A 21776-nucleotide genomic window follows, 5' to 3' on the forward strand; every position below is an offset into this window, starting at 1 on the left:
TTTTTCCAAATAGTAAACAAACATGCCCCATTCCGCAGGTTCAGGGTTAAAGGGCGGGATAATCCATGGTTTTCTTCTGAGCTGTCTTGTATTATTCACGACCGTAATCTAGCCTGGGCTAAAGCAAGGAAATCATGTTCTGATGCTGATTGGCTTATTTTTAGGCAGTTACGAAACAAGTGTTCTTTTCTTCTCAGGAAGGCCAAGTCTGAATATTTGATGTCTGTTACCACTGATAACCTGAATGACCCTAGACAGGCTATTAAGTCTATGTCTGGTAACAGTAATGTTAATGATTTACCATCATGTGTTTTGAAGGACTCTGTTGCTGTATATGACAAAACTGAAATGCTGAATTGTTTCAATGAGCACTTTGTATCATCTGGTAGGCTGTTTAGTCCCGTGTAGCTCAGTTGGTAGAGCATGGCGCTTGCAACGCCAGGGTTGTGGGTTCGTTTCCCACAGGGGGCCAGTACAAAAAAAAAAAAAAAGTATGAATGTATGTACTTGTAAGTCGCTCTGGATAAGAGCGTCTGCTAAATTACTTAAATGTAAATGTAAATGTTTGATTCAGTGTCCTCTGTCTCTGTACAACCCTGTGTGGATGAACCAGTGTCCTCTGTCTCTGTACAAACCTGTGTGGATGAACCAGTGTCCTCTGTCTCTGTACAACCCTGTGTGGATGAACCAGTGAGAGCTGGTCAAACTTTTAGCTTTTTGCCATTCTCAGTGCAGGTGGTACATACAGCCCTGAAATCCTTAGATCAGAGAAAGCCTGCAGGTCCTGATCTTTTGGATCCCTGCTTTTTAAATCTGGCAGCTGATTTCATAGCTGAACCACTTACATATCTGTTCAATGTAACCCTGGAATGTAATGAAATTCCAAAAATCTGGAAATCAGCATTTGTCCTACCACTTTTAAAAGGGGGAGATCCAACTCTTTTAAATAATTATAGGCCAATCTCAAAGCTGTCACCCCTGGTGAAGATACTTGAAACCCTTGTGAGTGAACAGCTAAAATAGTTAAAATAACTATTTTATCAATGTACCAATCGGGCTTCAGGAAGAAGCATAGCACAATTACAGCAACCATGAAGGTTTTAAATGATATTACTGAAGCCCTTGACAAAAAACAGCACTGTGTCTCACTTTTTATTGATCTCTCTCTAAGGCTTTTGATACAGTTGATCATGCTATACTAAGGCAGAGATTGTCGAGTGTAGGTCTTTCAGAGCATGCAGTTGCATGGTTTGCTAACTATCTGTCTGATAGAACTCAGTGCACTCAATTTGATGGGCTTATGTCTGTTAAATTGTCTGTCTTTAAGTGTGTGCCACAAGGCTCTGTACTTGGTCCTCTCTTATTCACTATTTATATAAATGATTTAGACAAAAATGTCCAAAATGCGCAACTTCATTTTTATGCTGATGATACTGTTATTTACTGTTGTGCCTCATCTCTTACAAAAGCTTTCCAGAACTTGCAAACTGCTTTTTATACTGTTCAACATACCTTGTGTCAATTGAAGCTTATCCTCAATACTTGACAAAACTAAACTAATGGTGTTTTCTAAAGCAAGAAATAGACCTCTGAACCTTTCACCTATTACTACCTGTCAAGGCAAGGAGATTGAATTGTAACCTCATATAAATATCTTGGAATTTTAATTGATGACGGCCTCTCTTTTAAATTGCATATTCAACAACTTACAAAAAAATTTAAGCTGAAATTGGGATTGTATTTTAGGAATAAGGCCTGTTTTTCGTTTGAAGCCAGAAGGAGGCTAGTATCAGCTACATTTATGCCTTTACTAGACTATGGGGATATTTTATATATGAATGCTTCCGCTCAGTGTTTGAAATCAATTGACACTCTTTACCATGACACTTTGAGATTTATTTTAAACTGCAAAACCCTTACGCACCACTGCACTTTGTATACCAGGGTTGGCTGGCCTTCTCTAGTCACTCGTAGGCTCAGTCACTGGTATACTTTTTTTTATAAAGCCATTTTGGGTTTACTACCTTTTTATTTAGGCATTTTTATTGTTCAGAAATGTGGTGGGTACTCTCTTCGTTCGCTGGACTTTATCCTGCTAACTGTTCCAAATGTCCGAACTGAATTTGGTAAAAGGGCTTTTATGTACTCTGCCCCATCGTCTTGGAACGCCTTACAAAATACTTTTAAACTGGAAGAACTTGTCCCCGATTGGTATTTTTAAATCACTGATGAATGATCTTGAGACTGATTCCCTGACCTGTCAATGTTTTTAATTTGCTGGTTTTGATTTTTGTTATACTCTTGTGAATTCTGTGGTTTTTACTAGATTACTTGTAGTTTTTCATGTTTGTCTGTAATTTTTGTAATGACTTGGTGCTGCCTATCTTGGCCAGGACGCTCTTGAAAAAGAGATTTTAAATCTCAATGAGCCCTTCCTGGTTAAATAATATATATATTTTTTAAAAGGTCTAGGAGCACAAGGACAGATGCAGATCCTTGGTCTGATACCATTAAAAGGTAATTTACCACCTTCACGAGTGCAGTCTCAATGCTATGATGGGGTTTAAAACCAGTCTGAAGCATTTCATTAGTCTTCAGGAAGGCAGTGAGTTGCTGCACAACAGCTTTTTCAAAAATGTTTGAGAGGAATGGGAGATTCGATATAGGCCGATAGTTTTTTTATATTTTCCGGGTCAAGGTTTGGCTGTTTCAAGAGAGGTTTTATTACTGCCACTTTTAGTGAGTTTGGTACACATCCGGTGGATAGGGAGGCGTTTACTATGTTCAACATAGGAGGGCCAAGCACAGGAGCAGCTCTTTCAGTAGTTTAGTTGGAATAGGGTCCAGTATGCAGCTTGAAGGTTTAGAGCCCATTAATATTTTCATGAATGTGTCAATAGATATAGGATTAAAAAACTTGAGTGTCTCCCTTGATCCTAGGTCCTGGCAGTGTTGTGCAGACTCAGGACAACTGAGCTTTGGAGAAGTACGCAGATTTAAGAGGAGTCTGGAATTTGCTTTCTAATGATCATAATATTTTCGCTGAAGAAGGTCATGAATTTATCACTGCTGAAGTGAAAGCCATCCTCTTGGGGAATACTTATTTTTAGTTAGCTTTGCGACAGTATCAAAAATACATTTTGGATTGTTTATATTCTCCTCAATTAAGTTGGAAAAATAGGATGATAGAGCAGCAGTGACTACTGCACGGTACTGTCTTTCCAAGCTAATCAGAAGACTTCCAGTTTGGATGTAGCGCCATTTCCAATTAACTGGAAGCTTGCTTCAGGGCTCGGGTATTTTCTGTATACCAGGGAGCTAGTTTCTTATGACAAATGTTTTTTGTTTATAGAGGTGTGACTGCATCTAGGGTATTACGCAAGGTTACATTTAGCTCCTCAGTTAGGTGGTTAACCTGCTTTTTGTACTCTGATGTCCTTGGGTAGGTGGAGGAGTCTGGAATGGCATCCAGGAATCTTTGGGTTGTCTGAGAATTTATAGCACGACTTTTGATGATCCTTGGTTGGGGTCTGAGCAGATTGTTTGTTGCGATTGCAGACGTAATAAAATGGTGGTCCAATAGTCCAGGATTATGAGGAAAAACATTAAGATCCACAATATTTATTCCATAGGACAAAACTAGGTCCAGAGTATGACTGTGTCAGTGAGTTGGTCTGAAGACATGTTGGACAAAACCCACTGAGTCGGTGATGGCTCTGAAAGCCTTTTGGAGTGGGTCTGTGAACTTTTCCATGTGAATATTAAAGTCACCAAAAATTTGAATATTATCTGCCATGACTACAAGGTCCGATAGGAATTCAGGGAACTCAGTGAGGAACGCTGTATACGGCCTGTAAACAGTAGCTATAAAAGTGATTGAGTAGGCTGCATAGATTTCATGACTAGAAGCTCAAAAGACGAAAATGCACTTTTTTTTGTAAATTGAAATTTGCTATCGTAAATGTTAGCAACATCTCCACCTTTGCGGGATGCGCGGGGGATATGGTCACTAGTGTAACCAGGAGGCGGCCTCATTTAACACAGTAAATTCATCAGGCTTAAGCCATGTTTCAGTCAGGTCAATCACATCTCTATTATGATCAGTTGATTAGTTCATTGACTATAACTGCCTTGGAAGTGAGGGATCTAACATTAAGTAGCCCTATTTTGAGATGTGAGATATCACAATCTCTTTCAATAATGACAGGAATGGAGAAGGTCTTTATTCCAGCTAGAGCGAACACAGCCAGTTTAGTTTTTCCCAATCTAGATCGAGGCACAGACACGGTCTCAATGGGGATAGCTGAGCTGACTACACTGACTGTACTAGTGGCAGACTCCACTAAGCTGGCAGGCTGGCTAACAGCCTGCTGCCTGGCCTGCACCCTATCCCATTGTAGAGCTAGAGGAGTTAGAGCCCTGTCTATGTTCATAGATAAGGCATGTCTAGTAACATATACATTTCTTTATTTTCATGATGTATGACCACATTTCCTTCAGCAAAATAAAATATTCACAACCATAGTTTTGGCAAGATAACACAGACCAATCTGAGATGTGTAAATATTAGGTCAAGAACCAACAACTGCCATGACCCAAAACACAGCATAATGTAAAAGTAAATATAGATACTAGTTCAGTATCAAGAGTAAAGCATGGCCAAAGACATGATGCCAGTTCATGTTAAAATGACTGCTGTTTAATTGATTAACTTAATGTACAAACAAGTGCTAAAAATATTTTTCATAACTGGCTAACCACAACATACCAGTTTAGTGGTCCCACACTGAATTTAACAGGTTACAGACACACCGACACCAAAGACAAGTACAGCTTATAGGAAGCTTGATTAAAATAAAGATATTGGTCCAGCTTTAGCAGAGACTGCATTCACAGTGAACACTGAATGTCAACCAATCAGATATTACCTTTACATTACGCAATCTGTAATGCTTCAGCAATACAGATTGAATAGTGCCACTACAGTATACTTCAAAACACATTTACATTTACATTTAAGTCATTTAGCAGACGCTCTTATCCAGAGCGACTTACAAATTGGTGCATTCACCTTATGATATCCAGTGGAACAGCCACTTTACAATAGTGCATCTAAATCTATTAAGGGGGGGGGGGGGGTTAGAAGGATTACTTTATCCTATCCTAGGTATTCCTTTACACATTAATACATTTACATTAATACATTTTGTTCAATGTGCTACTCTATTCGACAACTACTGTGTTTATTATTATTTAACCATGCTGGTCATTTATGAACATCTTGGCCATGTTCTGTTATAATCTCCACCCGGCACAGCCAGAAGAGGACTGGCCACCCCTCATAGCCTGGTTCCTCTCTAGGTTTCTTCCTAGGTTTTGGCCTTTCTAGGGAGTTTTTCCTAGACACCGTGCTTCTACACCTGCATTGCTTGCTGTTTGGGGTTTTAGGCTGGGTTTCTGTACAGCACTTTGAGATATCAGCTGATGTACAAAGGGCTATATAAATAAATTTGATTTGATAGTGGTTTCAAAGATCAAATGAAAGACGACATTCTGGAACATGTATTTATTCCATTTTGAAAACATGGCAAGTGGGGTTGTCTTGTTTGGATATGTTGAACACCGCTCTGCTTAGTAGGGTACATTGATCAGAATAAAGCAAATTCACTGTAGGCTATACAATAGACATCAAACTCCAAAAATATTCTTCATTGCACTTTTATTTGCAACGTCCTAAACTTTGTAGCCTAATAAATAAGAACCTGGTTTTAGCCACACAAGTGCTATTAGATCACAACATTAAATCTGTTGTTTTCATTAACAAAGAAAAACAGGACAACCTGTAAAAGAGTCAACCAAGCAATGTAATAAAAAGGGCAGAGGAAAATGTCTGTTAAGATAATACAAAATAAATAAAAGGGTACAACTGCAAAATATTTGGTATTTTCCCTTGATAAGGCATTGTGAAGAATCCAGAGCACTTTGAACATTCTAAATGCACTAAGCTGAGCCTGATTATTACAGAGAGCTGCAGGTTTCCTGCCTACAGAACACCATGATCCAGATAGTCTTGCACTGTGGTTAACGTCACTTTGTACATTTACTCAAGGCAGTAATTCAACTGTTGGGTATGGTGGATGTTATATTACAAGTGGTTGAATAGCAGATCTCCAATATATTTGCTCAATCTGCTTAAATCAGTTTCCATAGTTATTCTTACACATGCAATGTGAGCCAATTACACACAAATCCAGAACAGTTTAGAGGGAAAATGTGTCACGGAAATATGACTCATCTCTGAAAATAGACATTGTAAGCATGTATTTTCCCCATTTAACTTCATTAAAACAAGATGCATTTACATTTTTTAAAATAAATCTTTCATTGACTTATCTACAATATAACTCCAAGACAATATAAATAGGCTATAAGTGCAAATAAAGATTCCAAAGCTGGATCATGAGTCCTTGATCCTTCAAAGAACTAGCACTTTACAAAATAAGCATACTGCATCAATTCCATGGTCTCCTTATAAAACCAACCTTTTTAAATGAACCTGACATTTACACAATTAAAGACCAAGGCCAATGATTAGAGCTAAACTTAGTGAGTGCCCATTGATTCTCTTTGAACCCCGATTTTGTTCATGAACTCCAGGTAACATTCAACACATCTGCAACCTAGTCTATGAAACCAGTGTTGACCTTTGGTGGTATGACTTTATCAAGACATTGGTGTCAAACTGCATGATATATTGTGAGTTTTTTTTTTATATTGCAAAGGATATGATTTCCTTAAATCTTTTTATTTCATAGGAGGTAAAACTGGCTTTGTGATGCATGGTCGCCCTAAAGAGCAGCTTCCATACATATGTGGGACTTAACATCAGAATGTAGGCAATGAGATGAAGCAGGCTTAGATTAAGAAAAGGTGATATGTGAAGTATACTGGAAACATTAATAGTTATTAACTAATCAAGTTAGGCCACTCCTTATGCACAAGCTTCCAAATGGGAGAGAAGCAATACATTCGTCAGGAGGTTCCTAATCATCACGTAATAGAGCTTCCTTTGAAAGGATATGAACCATTCCCGGTAATTGGGAGGGCCTGCTGCGTTCATAAGCGGGAGGGTAGTAGATGATTCGGAGGCACCGTCACAGCAGCTAGTTCTCTGTGACTCCTTTCTCAATGAAGCAGGAGACGACTAAGGCAAATTAGGCTACTTGGCACTAAAAAGAAAAAACATACAAATAAAATTGTTAGACAACTCCCGAAAAAACATGTATTTATATACTGATAATAACTATCTGCCCAGCTAAACAAAAACCAACATGGACCTGTGGAGCACAAACTGGATCAAATCTGTTGGACTTTGACACATATCACTGAATAGCTGCCACAACATGTCAGCTTGAAGCCAAGTTGGAGATCATTATGTTTCAGGTCAAGGTTCATGCTCACCCTTCAAAAAAACAAAACATTTTGCATTTCACTGCCAATTCATTCTCAAATCACATACCACCCACCTTTTCTTATTAAATAAAAACTGTGTGCTCAGAAGCCTTCTTACCATGGCAGAGGATGCTACAACTCATTGTCTTCAGAGTTTTTAGTGGCCACATTTGATGAGTAGCCGCCTCGAGAGCTGTAACCCAGAAGTCGAGCACTGGTCATCATCCGCTATTTCTCACCCGTAGAAAACCGCCACCATTGCCCACCACCTAAGTGACTACCCCTCTAGACCTCTTCAATGACACACACCAACCAGCTCAATGCTAAAAGAGCAATTAACTTCTGACATGGCCATTGCCTTCACTTTGCTCCACTACTGTGGCTGGTGTATTGATATCAAAACACCAGAAAGCTTTACAAACGTAAATGATGCAGCATTGGCAGAAACCGGCATCGGTGCAAGAACAACACATGAAACTGAGCTCCAAACATTTTAGTGAGTTATGAAGAAAAGAGGGAGGAGCCATGACGAAGCAAGCATTGGTTGGATGTTAGTTAATGAAATGAGAACTTCTTACCTTCGTTTAACTTTGCAGACTGCAACTACTGCAAGACAAATAATGGCTAGAGAGAAAAATAAATATGAAACCATTAGGTATTATTCTGTTTAACATCTGAGGTAGTTCATTTTTACTTGGCATACATTTTAAATCCAAAACATTCCTGCTCCTTTTCCCTTACTGTGAATATAATGAAAAAATAATATTGGTATGCCAGTAACAATAGCAAATTATTATTCAATAACTGTCAGTTCTGCACAAGAAACATAAAGTCTATACATTGGTGAGTATGTTAGAAAACTAATTAATAGTACAGCAACAAGTACACAATTGTTGAATGATAACTTGATTTGAAAAGAAAGTTGCCAATCCAATGACTCTTCTTCAGAAGAATAGTTCTGCGAATTTGACCAAATTCCCACTTATTAGCATGACGCTAATGGTAGACTGCAATAGACTATAGTATCTTCCTTGATTGATATTGTTGTTATCCACATAGCTCGTCATTCAAAAATAACATCTGCTGCAACTTACCAAGTACACCTACAACACAGCCTGCTATTACCCCAGTGTTGTCTGTAAATAAATAAGCATACACAGAAGGAAGGTGACATGAATTTGCAGTGAAGGTGACTCATCAAGTCTAAATACTGCTTGAACCATCAAAAGATTCCATCCTGTTGTGCAACAATTGATAGATGGCCATCACCCAGTGGTTAACTGTTGTAACAATATTAGGGATGGGCACGGTTATTCAAATATGAATGGAGTTGTATACATTGGACAGGGAGCGCTGAAAAATAACCTCAATTAGCCAAGCTACTTTAGCTAGCTAGCTTAACCACAATTTGATGCAGTCAAGGATCTATCAGATGGTATGATAGATAACCTAAGGCAGCAACAAGTTTGTCAAACTAGCACGAGTCGGTTTGGCTACTTTCTCGGTCTTGCTCTCCCCTCTGTGCCACACAGACGTCTCCATTGAAGTAAACAGAAATAACACCAACATTTTCTTTAAAACATCTATTTCGACTCTCCGGATATCTGAAAATATGATATTATTTGAATACTGAAATAATTTCAAATGCCCATCCTTACATCACCGACTGCATTGTCGGTTAGGGGCTCGTAAGTAAGCATTTCACTGTTGTATTCGGCACATGTGACTAATAAAATGTTATTTGATTTAGATAGATGGCAACTGGGGCATAGCTTACCGTTGGCCTTTGGGGTTAGATCAGTGGGACGAGGTACACGATCTGTAACATAAAGAAGTGACATTGGGGTTAACACACACACTAATAAAACATTCTGATGTTAGAGAAAACAAATCAAAATAAATGTAGTGAAAGCATGGAGGTGGTGTTAGTGTTAGAGCTCGGCGATATGGGAAAAAAATATCCATATTGCGATACATTTCCGGAATTGATGCGATACACATTATGAAATTATTGTTTTGTTGATAAGTCTTTTTTATATATTATCAACCTTTAAACTAAACTACTACTTTGATGGTTGTAGCCATCAATTGTCCCATTAACAATCATCCATATTAGCAAAAATGTCATTTCAAACTTCACATTTCTATAGTATAGGCTACTTAACGTAATGAACGATATCAACAAAACGCGATAAGTGATCGGTATGGTCGCTGTAGACAAGTTTATCATTCCAGCTCTAGTTAGTGGCATGGCATACTAGTCAACAAACTGGTGTTACATTTCAACACATTCAACACTTTATTTCCTGTTAGAGGCCATGAGCTCACACAGCTCCAGATAGGATTCAGCTGTTTGTGAGGGCAGAATGAGGATTACTTCATGCATTTGATATGGGTTAAGTTTTTCTCCATGACCACTTGACAGGTACATTGTTACATATATTCAGATCACAATCAATCCTTTGTTTCAGGTGAAGGAGAGTCTGATGGAGAAAAGCCACCATAAACTACCACTGGATGCCGTCCAGATTCCATTTGAATGTATAATTCAAGTGTCAATGGAAGTTTAGACAAATAACTAGGGGAATTTTTTGAGCATACTAGGCTGTGTATACCTCACAGAACCAATGATGATTCTTCACCTCAGCCAGAGACTGACATTAACTTGGTGTTAAGGTCATTCAAAAGCCTCAGACTATTACCACAAAGGATCAAAGGTTTGGCTAATACAATGAGTTAAGGTGTGAGGTGACAAAGTGTTGGCATAATATCTTCTCTTTATCAACACTAAAACAAATATGTGAAGGTTATTCAGCTGTACAACAGGCACTCTGATTTCCTGTAGGCTAGGTAATGATAGGGGTCAGAAGCAAAGCCATCGCAAGCACACACACATATATGTGGACACCCCTTCAAATGAATTGATTTGGCTATTTCAGCCAAACCTGTTGCAAACAGGTGCGTAAAAAAAAGAGCACACAGCCATGCAATCGCCATAGAAAAACATTGGCAGTAGAATGGGCTTACTGTATCACAAACGGCCATAATTGGGAGTCCCAGGGGGCCAGCATTGTCCGAGTTTGGCCGGTGCAAGCCGTCATTGTAAATAATTTGTTCTTAACCGACTTGCCTAGTTAAATAAAGGTTAAAATAAAAATACTGAAGGAGCTCAGTAACTTTCAACGTGGCACCGTCATAGGCTGTTATTGTGAAGTGGAAACGTCTAGGAGCAACAGCTCAGCAGTTCACACAAGCTCACAGAACAGGACCGCCGAGTGCTGAAGTGTGTAAAACTCATCTGCCCTTGGTTGCATTACTCACTACCAACTTCCAAAATGCCTCTGGAAGCCACGTCAGCTTCATGAAATGGGTTTCCATGGCCAAGCAGCCGCACACAAGCCTAAGATCACCATGCGCAATGCCAAGCGTTGGCTGGAGTGATGTAAAGCTTGCAGCCATTGGACTCTGGTTCAGTTGCAACACGTTCTCTGGAGTGATTAAACATGCTTCACCATCTGGCATTCCGACGGACGAATCTGGGTTTGGCAGATGCCTGGAAAACACTACCTGCCCGAATGCATTGGTAGAGGAGGAATAATGGTCTGGGGCTGTTTTTCATGGTTCAGGCTAGGCCCCTTAGTTCCAGTGAAGGGAAATCTTAACGCCACAGCATAAAATGACATTCTAGACAATTCTGTACTTCCAACTTTTGTGGCAACCGTTTGGGCATGGCCCTTTCCTGTTTCAGCATGACAATGCACCTGTGCACAAAGCGAGGCCCATACAGAAATGGTTTGTTGAGATTGGTGTGGAAGAACTTGACTGGCCTGCACAGAGCCCTGACCTCAACCCCATGGAACACCTTTGGGATGAATTGGAACGCCGACTGCAAGCCAGGCCTAATCGTCCAACATCAGTGCCTGACCTCACTGACGCTATTGTGGCTGAACGGAATTAAGTCCCCGCAGCAATGTTCCAACATCTAGTGGAAAGCCTTCCCAGAAGAGTGAAAGCTGTTACAGCAGGAAAGGGGAGGGGGGGGGGGTTAAACTCCATATAAATGCCAATGATTTTGGAATGAGATGTTTGACGAGCAGGTGTCCACATACCTTTGGTCACACACAAACATTAGGGCTGACCGCATTTAGTCGACTGTTGGATTTTCTAGTCGAGCAGTGGCAAATGTAGTAAATTTTTTTAACTTTTTTATTTATTTTTATGTATGGCACACGAGACACCTGTCTGATTCACGCCTGTCTGGAGTGGACTAATCCATTGTGGAGGCCGCAGGGAAGGCACACCAGTATCACCAGCGGTACATTTACCGTTAATTACCATAATTTCTAATCTACAATGTTTATTTGGTTACGGTAATTTCGGTTAATGCATTCAATATATTATTATTACTACAGTCTTACCGTTGTCATTGTAGGAGTGGACACGGTGTTGGCCGAGTGCACAACCTAGACTAGACTTGAGGAAAATCTATTGGTTTTATGTAATTCTATTTACAAGTTGTCAATTTATTCATTGTCTTTTGTTTGGAGCGCTCACAAGGTTCACAAATGCTTCGTAAGAAGCATTAAGGTCCTGGAGTGGCCTAGCCAGTCTCCAGATCTCAACCCCACAGAAAATCTTTGGAGGGAGTTGAAAGTCCGTGTTGCCCAGCAACAGCCCCAAAACATCACTGCTCTAGAGGAGATCTGCATGGAGGAATGGGCCAAAATACCAGCAACAGTGTGTGAAAACCTTGTGAAGATCAGCAGGGGATCAAATACTTTTTTCCCTCACTGTATGCAGGTCATTTCCAAGGGCCTTAAGTAAAATGACCATAATTTGTGGCCTGCTGGAGGTCATTTTGCAAGGCTCTGGCAGTGCTCCTCCTTGCACAAAGGCGGAGGTAGCGGTCCTGCTGCTGGGTTGTTGCCCTCCTACGGCCTCCTCCACGTCTCCTGATGTACTGGCCTGTCTCCTGGTAGCGCCTCCATGCTCTGGACACTACGCTGACAGACACAGCAAACCTTCTTGCCACAGCTCGCATTGATGTGCCATCCTGGATGAGCTGCACTACCTGAGCCACTTGTGTGGGTTGTAGACTCCGTCTCATGCTACCACTAGAGTGAGAGCACCGCCAGCATTCAAAAGTGACCAAAACATCAGCCAGGAAGCATAGGAACTGAGAAGTGGTCTGTGTTCACCACCTGCAGAACCACTCCTTTATTGGGGGTGTCTTGCTAATTGCCTATAATTTCCACCTTTTGTCTATTCCATTTGCACAACAGCATGTGAAATTTATTGTCAATCAGTGTTGCTTCCTAAGTGGACAGTTTGATTTCACAGAAGTGTGATTGACTTGGAGTTACATTGTGTTGTTTAAGTGTTCCCTTTATTTTTTGGAGCAGTGTATATCTGATTGTCTTAACGCACAATCACCGTGGAGCTTCTAAAAGTAGTTTTTCTCTGCCTCAAAAAGCAAGTAAACAAAGTCCGTTTTACATTAATTAAGAATGAAAATAGCTCCTCAACGTAACATATTTGAAAAATCTTTCCAGCTCTTTCCCTTTTGATAACTACTAAGCAAGAAAGGGGAGGGGAATAAAAGTCACTGATCTGGTGGAAATTTCATAAAAAAGGCCTCGCTGATTACTTATCCTCACTGAGGGCCCAGAATATTTCATACAATGATGCAAGTTCGCTATTGCAAGCTTCAGGCAGGACCCAAGTTAAATATTTGATACAATGTTTCAAGTTCCTTGCAAACAGGCCATGCATAGAAATGTCATTTATAGGATATTTATTTTGATCAGGATATTTTCTACCTGCGGCGCTGCAACGTTTTTATTTGTTGGCTTTATGTAGGCTATTTTTACATATTGGCAATAGAAGTTCCTTTTAAATTTCTATCATTTTCATTTAGATAGAATTTTGATTAACCACATGACATTGATTTTCAGATATGAAGACTATTTTAAATGAAGACTTTATTTTAAATGAAATGAAACTGTGCCACAAAAATCTGCATATGAAATCCATAACTGGCACGCAGATCGGGAACAGTTTTTTATTATTCTGGTTAGGCTATATTGATTTCTGGATCCTTCTTCAGTAATGTGTGTGTCTTAGTTTTTAATTTCAGTGCTTAAAGCATCAGGCAAAGTAGTCCACACATAGTTGATTTTATTCAAACATAGGGTGTGTCTATATAGGGAAAAATGCATGTTTTAAAATGTCGACCAATCGAAAGAACAGACGACTCTCGGTCTACCAATAATTTATTTTGGGGTCGGGGACTGCCCTAAAACACACACATATAAGATTAAAATGGACTCTACCTTGGATTGTGGTTCTCCTTGTAGTAGTGGGCTTTGTCGTAGTCAGAAGGGCTATAAAGACATGACATACAATTAGGCCAGTAGCCTAACTATTCTTGTCCAGTCTGTCACAACACTTTACTGCTGTGATCCCTCAAATGCTTTAGTCAGCCAGTGTGGTCTGAGGAATAGAATGGTCTTGGACAAGATGGTTAGTCAACCTCTCAAAGTGTGAAGGTAGCAGTGGTCAATGGAAGGTAAGCAGCTCACTAGACCATTGGGTTATTTTAATGGGTCAAATGTTGAACTTGAACACCAGTTTGTCTTCAATCGTAACCAGCTTTGCTACTAAAAATGCAGAGGCCAGTATCAAGGAATGGATCAAAAACAGGACAGAAATAATAGATGGAAACTAAAATGACCAAATCCAAACTTATAATGTATATAGACAAAATAAATACTTGAGATTGCTATGCACAGGCATGCATATGGTGAAAAATAACAATTAACATGAACATTAATTCAAATACCATCTTGTCTCATGAAAAGTAATTGCGTTTATATGAGTAGAGGTCAGTTCCATTAAAAAAGCCAGTTTGCTGACACATTGGTCTTCTGGTCATAAACACCAAATGATGCAAAATATCTGAGCTAAATTATAGGCTAAATTGTGTTAAATAACAAACACTGAAATCAGTCTTACCTTTGCATGTTGGGTAAGGAGCTGACCAGCCTTCTATTTCACAGGTCAGACTGTCTTGTCCCACCATCTCATATCCAGCGTTACACCCATACGTCACAAAAGACTTGTGCGTATAGGGGGGACGGCCTGCAATCCGAACGCCATTCTCAACAACAGGAAGAGGACATGAGACCACTGCAGACGTAAACAAAGAGGTGTCATTAGCTGCTGTTTTGAGGTGAACAACATGACAAAAGTATATTATTTATTGGTTTTAGACTACTTGAAGCAATAAACAATGTTGTTATAATCACACATTTATGAATAATGCAACTAATCATTATCTATTAAATAAATAGGGTAGATTCTATTGAAACCCACTTCCTCTGAGCTCAATGTTGCATCATGGTTTTTAGATTAGGCCTACACATTAAACATGCTTTAGACTGCTTGCTTAGCCTGTCTCATGCACATCTGTGATCATGTTTGATTTTATTAAGCTAGATACTGTGATATTTACACATTTATCTTTCAGAGGTCATCTGGATCATGATTGTGTGGTGGAGGAAAAAAGTAAAGTTTATCAGTGTAAGCAACATGTGTCAAACTCATTCCATGGGGGGCTGAATGTCTGTGGGTTCTCCTCCCTTGTACTTGATTGATGAATTAAGGTCACTAGTTAGTAAGGAACTCCCCATCATCTGCTCGTCTTAATTGAAAGGAGAAACCAGTAGACACTAGGCCCTCCATGGAATGAGTTTGACACCCCTGGTGTAAGCAGTTCATTATTGTTTTGTTAACAATCATACTTAGAAACGGGAAAAAAGGAAAGCTTTCAACATACTTTTACACTCAGGTGGAGCTGGCTGGAATTCTCCATTCTCACGGCAGGTTATGAATTTAGTTCCAACCAGAGTGTAATCCTTCTCACAGTCATATTGCACTACACTTCCATAGTCATACGTATCTTCAGGTGGGACAACAGGCCCACCGTTGACAATGTTTGGGGGCTTTCCACACTTCATCACTGCAGATTAGAGCACAACAGCAGTTATGAAGAGATGATTCAGGCACATGCACAGAACTGTTAATGTTATTTTCACTTGACATGCTCCTTCAGATTACCAACCTTCACATACAGGAAGTCTGCCATCCCAGCCTCCATCCATACAGGTCCTTACACCGCTGCCCACAAGCATATAGCTGAAATGTAGAAAGATTAGACAATACGAGAGTTTTTAGAACTTTGCTTTCAGGTTAGTAAGGGTTACAACAGAGACAGTTCTGATCAAAATAGTAATGACAGATAATACGCCTAAAATTGAAAGACTTTTTGTTTAGCTTTTAGGGAGGGGAAGTTTGATTAAGGCATATTTGGAAAAATCATTAAATTAGGCCAACAAATGGACAGCTTTGTGAAAATGTTGACATGTTAAATCTAAAAAATTAAAATGTAATTACATCTAGGACTCAAGAAAGCACTGACCCAGTGTTACAGGTAGCAACTGCCTTGTCTCCAAACAAGATCCCCTCAGAGAGATTAAACCGGCCGTTCATCACTTCTCCTGGGGTGCCACACGACTTCCCTGAAACAACCAGAGAGAAAACCAGTCAGACTTTCAAAATGACAGAGTGAGAAAGAGTTGAATGTTAGCACAAAACAGGTCTGAATTCCAGGCTAGTATTTCAATTAGATTTAAGGATGGGCAATGAATATATCAAGTTTCGAGTGGGTAAGTAAAAACTGGAAATATTTACAAGAATATGGCACAACTTTTCAGAACAAAAATAGACAATTATATTACTTTCGCATGTCAGTTTCACTTTACTCCACACGCCAGCAGTACAGGTGACTGAAGGAGACCGTCCTGTATTGGCATATCCAATTGCACACTGAAAAGTGACTTTTGCTCCATCTACAAATGTCTCTTGCGTGATGAAGGCATCTGACAAAACCATGTTTGGCCCTCCTATGGGTTTGGTGCAGTTTTTAGCTGAAAGAGGTAGAGACAAAATTGAGTTAATGTTAATGACCAAGGTGAACAAATACAGGAGACAACACTTTGAATTCAACCCACAAACTGTAGTAGTGTAAGCGGCAAAGTACCATCTGTAGAAAGAGATGCAAAGACATAGGATTCTGATTCTATACAGAAATGGCCCCACCTTGAACAGTGAGAACAATCAAGGCCAGCTGGACCATCCATGTCGTCAAGGACCAACAGACTTTAGAGTGCTGCATGACATTATTTTCCTGTAACAAGCAGCAGCACACAATTTCCTGGATTGGTTGGTTTGCTTGTACTGTAAAGTTATTTTCAGATCGCCACCTACGCAGACTAATTTCTCTTAATATCCACTTGCCGTAATCACGCTGTTGAGAAGGAAAAACACACTGTCAAACAAAAATCTGTGAGTTAGGGTAGCCATACAGATAACTAACTTCAGCTAGCCTAACTGGACAATCAAACTTGCCAAAAACAATGTACCTGCCATTGAAACGCGTGGGGGAAGGGCCATGGGGGAAATATCCCGAATCTCCTCATTGCCCCAAGCAAAATTTGCCTACATTTACGCTATTGTTTGTGTGTATTTCAGACTGTGGGGGGGTATAACGCTTGTATGGATGTCTACCCCAACACATGTTCATGTCATCATTGACATGACTACCAATTCCTGTATGCTAGCTATGCTAACCAGCTTATACAAACGGGAGTAAGCATTTAGCAGTCACTTCTAAACCTGAAACAGGGACAACTTCTATATGTTATACAGTGAAAAACAGCCCAATGCACTATATACAGTGGGGAGAACAAGTATTTGATACACTGCCGATTTTGCAGGTTTTCTGTAATTTTTTATCATAGGTACACTTCAACTGTGAGAGACGGAATCTAAAACAAAAATCCAGAAAATCACATTGTATGATTTTTAAGTAATTGAATGCTTTCTCTGGGGTGATAAATCATGCTTCACCATCTGGCAGTCCAACGGACAAATCTGGGTTTGGCGGATGCCAGGAGAACGATACCTGCCCGAAAGCATAGTGCCAACTGTAAAGTTTGTGGAGGGGGCTGTTTTCATGGTTCGGGCTTAGCCCCTTAGTTCCAGTGAAGGGAAATCTTAACGCTATAGCATAAAATTATATTCTGGACAATTCTGTGCTTCCAACTTTATGGCAACTGTTTGGGGAAGACCCTTTCCTGTTCCAGCATGACAAATGCCTCCGTGCACAAAGAGAGGTCCATACAGAAAGTGTGTCGAGATCGGTGTGGAAGAACTTGACTGGCCCGCACAGAGCCCTGACCTCAACCCCATCGAACACCTTTGGAATAAATTGGAGCGCCAACTGCAAGCCAGGCCTAATCGCCCAACATCAGTGCCCGACCTCACTAATCCAAGCAAGTCCCCGCAGCAATGTTCCAACATCTAGTGGAAAGCCTTCCCAGAAGAGTGGAGGCTGTTATAGCTAAAAGTGGGGACCAATTAAATGCCCATGATTTTGGAATGAGATGTTCGACAAGCAGGTGTCCACATACACTACATGACCAAAAGTATATCCAAAATCAGACTCAAGTAATTAGTTAGACTGTTGTCCATGACATCTAGAGCATTTGTGACTGTAGCAGCAGCTAGCAACCATTTCATTCAATTTTTTGCCGACCTTCACTGACACCTGTCATATTCAATGGGTGTTGCACGTTCATATATTCATCAGTTATTCTGCGCTCTGGCACACAAACGAGTTCTCTGAAATCAGAGTAGATAGCCAAAATGAATTTACAAAGTTTATTCTCAAAGTCGGTGGATGTCACGTCCTACTTTTATCAGTACACTCATAACCTAAACATTACAAAATATCTATTAAATCAAATAACCTTATGTCGCAAATAAGCCATAAATGTTTTTGTTGACCAGATTCAACACTCATTGACCTCCATACAAAAAGTCCTTGTTTGGTGAGCGAAAAATCGCCACCTGCTGGAGGGAGACAGATTCTCCGCCGAGTTGGGCCCCTCCCTTTGGGTGCGTTCGTAAATTTACGGTGCGTTTGTAAATCTACTACTATTTCAGAGCACTCTCCTCTGAGTCTGCCAGAGCACAAGAACGCGCAACACCAGTTGAATGTCAGTAAACGTTGGCAAAAATACTTAATTAAAATTGTTGCCAGCAGTACAGTTACAACGCTCTAGATAACATGAAAACAGTCTAATCAGCTCTGCTAGTGCGAGTAAAATGGTCAGTGTGCAGTGTTCTCTCTGTGTCTGGAAGTAGCTAGCAAGCTAGCCAACTTTTGCCAGTTAGCTTGGGTGCTTGACCGACGTTGTGAGGTCAGAACGCTCAGATCAACCCCACTCCTCGGCCAGAGCGGCCAGTGTGCGCTCACGAGTTGGCTGGACAATGGAACGAGTCAAAATTCACCCAAGGATGAAAAACGGCCAAAGAACGTTGAACAATGACTGTTCAAATCGGTCACACATTGAAAAAGAGGACAGGGACATGCGTTTGGTTTAGGGTATACACCTTTTTCTAAAGAAGAAAATCATTAACCATGGAGCAGAAACATTTTAAATTTGATGGCTATGTGCCAGCCATCGCTAATACTGTGACACGGAACCCAAACCGGTTGCGCACGTGCGCCATCGTGCATAAATGTATTTTGTCCCCCCACACCAAACGCGATCACAACACACAGGTTAAAATATAAAAAACTCTGAACCAATTACATTAAATTTGGGGACAGGTCAAAAATCATTAAACATGTATGGCAATTTAGCTAGCTAGCTTGCACATGCTATCTAATTTGTCCTATTTAGCTAGCTTGCTGTTGCTAGCTAATTTGTCCTGGGATATAAACACTGAGTTGTTATTTTACCTGAAATGCACAAGGTCCTTTACTCCGACAATTAATCCACACATAAAACGGTCAACCGAATCATTTCTAGTAATCTCCTCTCCTTCCAGGCTTTTTCATCTTTGAAATTATATGGTGATTGGCATCTAAACTTTCATAGTATTACCACGACAACGGCAAAACAGTTCGTCTTTCAATCACCCACGTGGGTATAACCAATGAGGAGATGGCACGTGGGTACCTGCTTCTATAAACCAATGAGGAGATGGGAAACACAGGACTTGCACCGCGATATGCATCAGAAATAGGAATGACTTCTATTTTAGCCCGTGGCAACGCAGACGCTCGTTGGCATGCGTGAGCAGTGTGGGTGCAATAATTGAATAACATGGATTTCTAAATTTATTTTGCAACGCTCGCGCACGCGACGTGAACGGTCAGCATGTGAGTCACCACAACCTGTACCCTAGCATACAGTGAGCTTGCACACAAAGTAGACGTAACCTTGTCAATAATAAGGTAGCTGAGGAAAGCAGAAAGGTCTCAATGCCAACAATAGCGAGGCAGGCATTGTGACGCAGAACAATCGGCTGGGAATAGAACGTTCGGAAGGCGAGTCCAATAGAACTAATGAGCTGGCAGGGTGAAAAATGCACTAAAATTGGGCATGTATTTTTCGCGATTAATATAGAACTACGGCAAGCAGCTGGGACATATAGTAATATTACTTAACTGTGTTCCATGACGCATGCAATTAACTATTTTTATAAAAGCGTTACAAATTGAATGTGTCCAGCCTATACACATGTAGCTACACCGCCCAAAGTATTCGCAACCCAACTCCACCGTGATGCTAACGGTACAACAGCTAACTAATTAGCCAGGCTAGCAAAACCGTAGCCAAATAGTATCTACTGCGTTACCTAGCTTTTATTTTGTATTTTCGTGATTTTATTGAAAATAGTTAAGCAATAAGGCACGAGGGGTGTGACATGTTGTGGCCAAAAGAGAACAGCAATGGCGTCTTGTAGGCACTAACTCCGCCATGTAATGGTTCGTTGGGAAAAGCCTATAGACAGAGAGGAAGTGGTTAATTGTGTTTGTAAATTCACTGTGGAGTGCGCTCTGGGCGATCGTAAATTCAGAGCGTTGTCAATTGTCCATTTGTATATTCTGGATCAGCTTGCTACCGTATTAGTGTCCATTGCTAGCTAGCACTTTCTCTAATTTCAAATAATGATCATCTATGGTATTTGGAAGTCTTACCTTATTGTTCAAATGGTCTGTACACTTTCTTCAAAAAGCTGCTCTGTCGAATATTTGTTCTAACTCACTGTTCTGGCTTCTTCTATGCTATCATGGCGGTCCGCAAACAATCGACAATCGTTTAAGTGTATGCCGCCACCTACTGGGCTGGAATGCACGATCAATCATGATCTGCCCAATTCTGTACTACCATGAAAATAAAATCGAAACCCAAATAAATCCCTACTAACTTCTACCACCCCCCCCCCCCCCCCCCCCCCCCAAAAAAACTCCACCTCCAACACACCTACCCCATTCAACTTTATATATATATCATGCTGAAACACTCCACCCTTAGGATTGTTCAGCACGTCAACAACCATTTCAACAGTAAACATCTGTTACCTCCAATATCTATTTTGCCGTCTCAACAATAACCTTCAAGCTGCATTTAAAACACCTTAATGGGGGTGGGACAAATTATCTGACATTGAATTTAAGGAATCCTATATGTACTTTCCCAGGCATAACCTTCTTAAACCTCAGCAGCACTGATAGGCTTTCATTTCTTTGACCTTCTTTCCTACAGACCAACAAATTGGCCTGAATCACTCTTTCTCCCTTTTTTTCTTAAATATCATCTATGGACATATATTGGTACCTCAGTGATGACTCGCCTCAATCTAGCATAAGCACCAGGGACATGGCTTTTAATCTTCTTCCAATTAAGCTTTTCCATTGTCAGAATCTTCTCTTGCTGAGCCTGGCTACCACAAAATGTTAACAATATACCATTTCCAATTAACCAAACTAATTTCACTTCATCTACAGCATTAGTTAGTCAGATAGGGTGTAAGTGAGGCCCTGTGGTCTCATCAAACACTATCACTACTTTTCACTCCAACACATCATTACTCTTGCTTCCTACCTTGGCCCTCTTTATGCTTTCTTTACCATGATCTCTCTTCTACCTATGTCTTCATATTTGTTTTTATTTAACTAGGCAAGTCAGTTAAGAACAAATTCTTATTTACAATGACAGCCTACCCCAGCAATGCTAGGCCAATTGTGCACCGCCCTATGGGACTCAGACAGATGTGATACAACCTGGATTCGAACCAGGGACTGTAGTGACGCCTCTTGCACTGAGATACAGTGCCTTTGACTGCTGCACCACTCGGGAGCCCATTCCGACCCTTCCGGTCCTTGACCCTCATCCTCCCGCTCCATA

The 21776-nt window shown here is 40.4% G+C and overlaps 1 protein-coding gene across 5 annotated transcripts; it reads right to left on the reverse strand.

Moving 5' to 3' along the window:
- Nucleotides 1-5551: 5551 nt before the first annotated feature.
- On the reverse strand, nucleotides 5552-20660 carry LOC120059264 (C4b-binding protein alpha chain-like). 5 transcript variants are annotated; one of them, XM_039008176.1, is made up of 13 exons: nucleotides 20567-20660; nucleotides 16612-16699; nucleotides 16251-16439; nucleotides 15932-16031; nucleotides 15575-15648; nucleotides 15290-15472; nucleotides 14467-14640; nucleotides 13785-13835; nucleotides 9230-9271; nucleotides 8547-8588; nucleotides 8031-8076; nucleotides 7571-7645; nucleotides 5552-7229 (listed from the first exon to the last, which is right to left on the reverse strand). In XM_039008176.1, exons 2-12 carry the CDS (start codon nucleotides 16685-16687, stop codon nucleotides 7585-7587), a joined length of 1038 nt encoding a protein of 345 aa, XP_038864104.1. In that variant the 5' UTR covers nucleotides 16688-16699; nucleotides 20567-20660; the 3' UTR covers nucleotides 5552-7229; nucleotides 7571-7584. The 5 variants fall into 5 exon arrangements, with proteins under 5 accessions (XP_038864104.1, XP_038864103.1, XP_038864105.1 ...); XM_039008175.1 differs by having other exon boundaries at nucleotides 16612-16819; XM_039008177.1 differs by lacking the exon at nucleotides 13785-13835 and having other exon boundaries at nucleotides 16612-16819.
- Between the last annotated feature and the right edge of the window lie 1116 nt (nucleotides 20661-21776).

The sequence above is a fragment of the Salvelinus namaycush genome, chromosome 14 (assembly GCF_016432855.1).
Source record: "Salvelinus namaycush isolate Seneca chromosome 14, SaNama_1.0, whole genome shotgun sequence".
Classification (NCBI taxonomy): domain Eukaryota; kingdom Metazoa; phylum Chordata; class Actinopteri; order Salmoniformes; family Salmonidae; genus Salvelinus; species Salvelinus namaycush.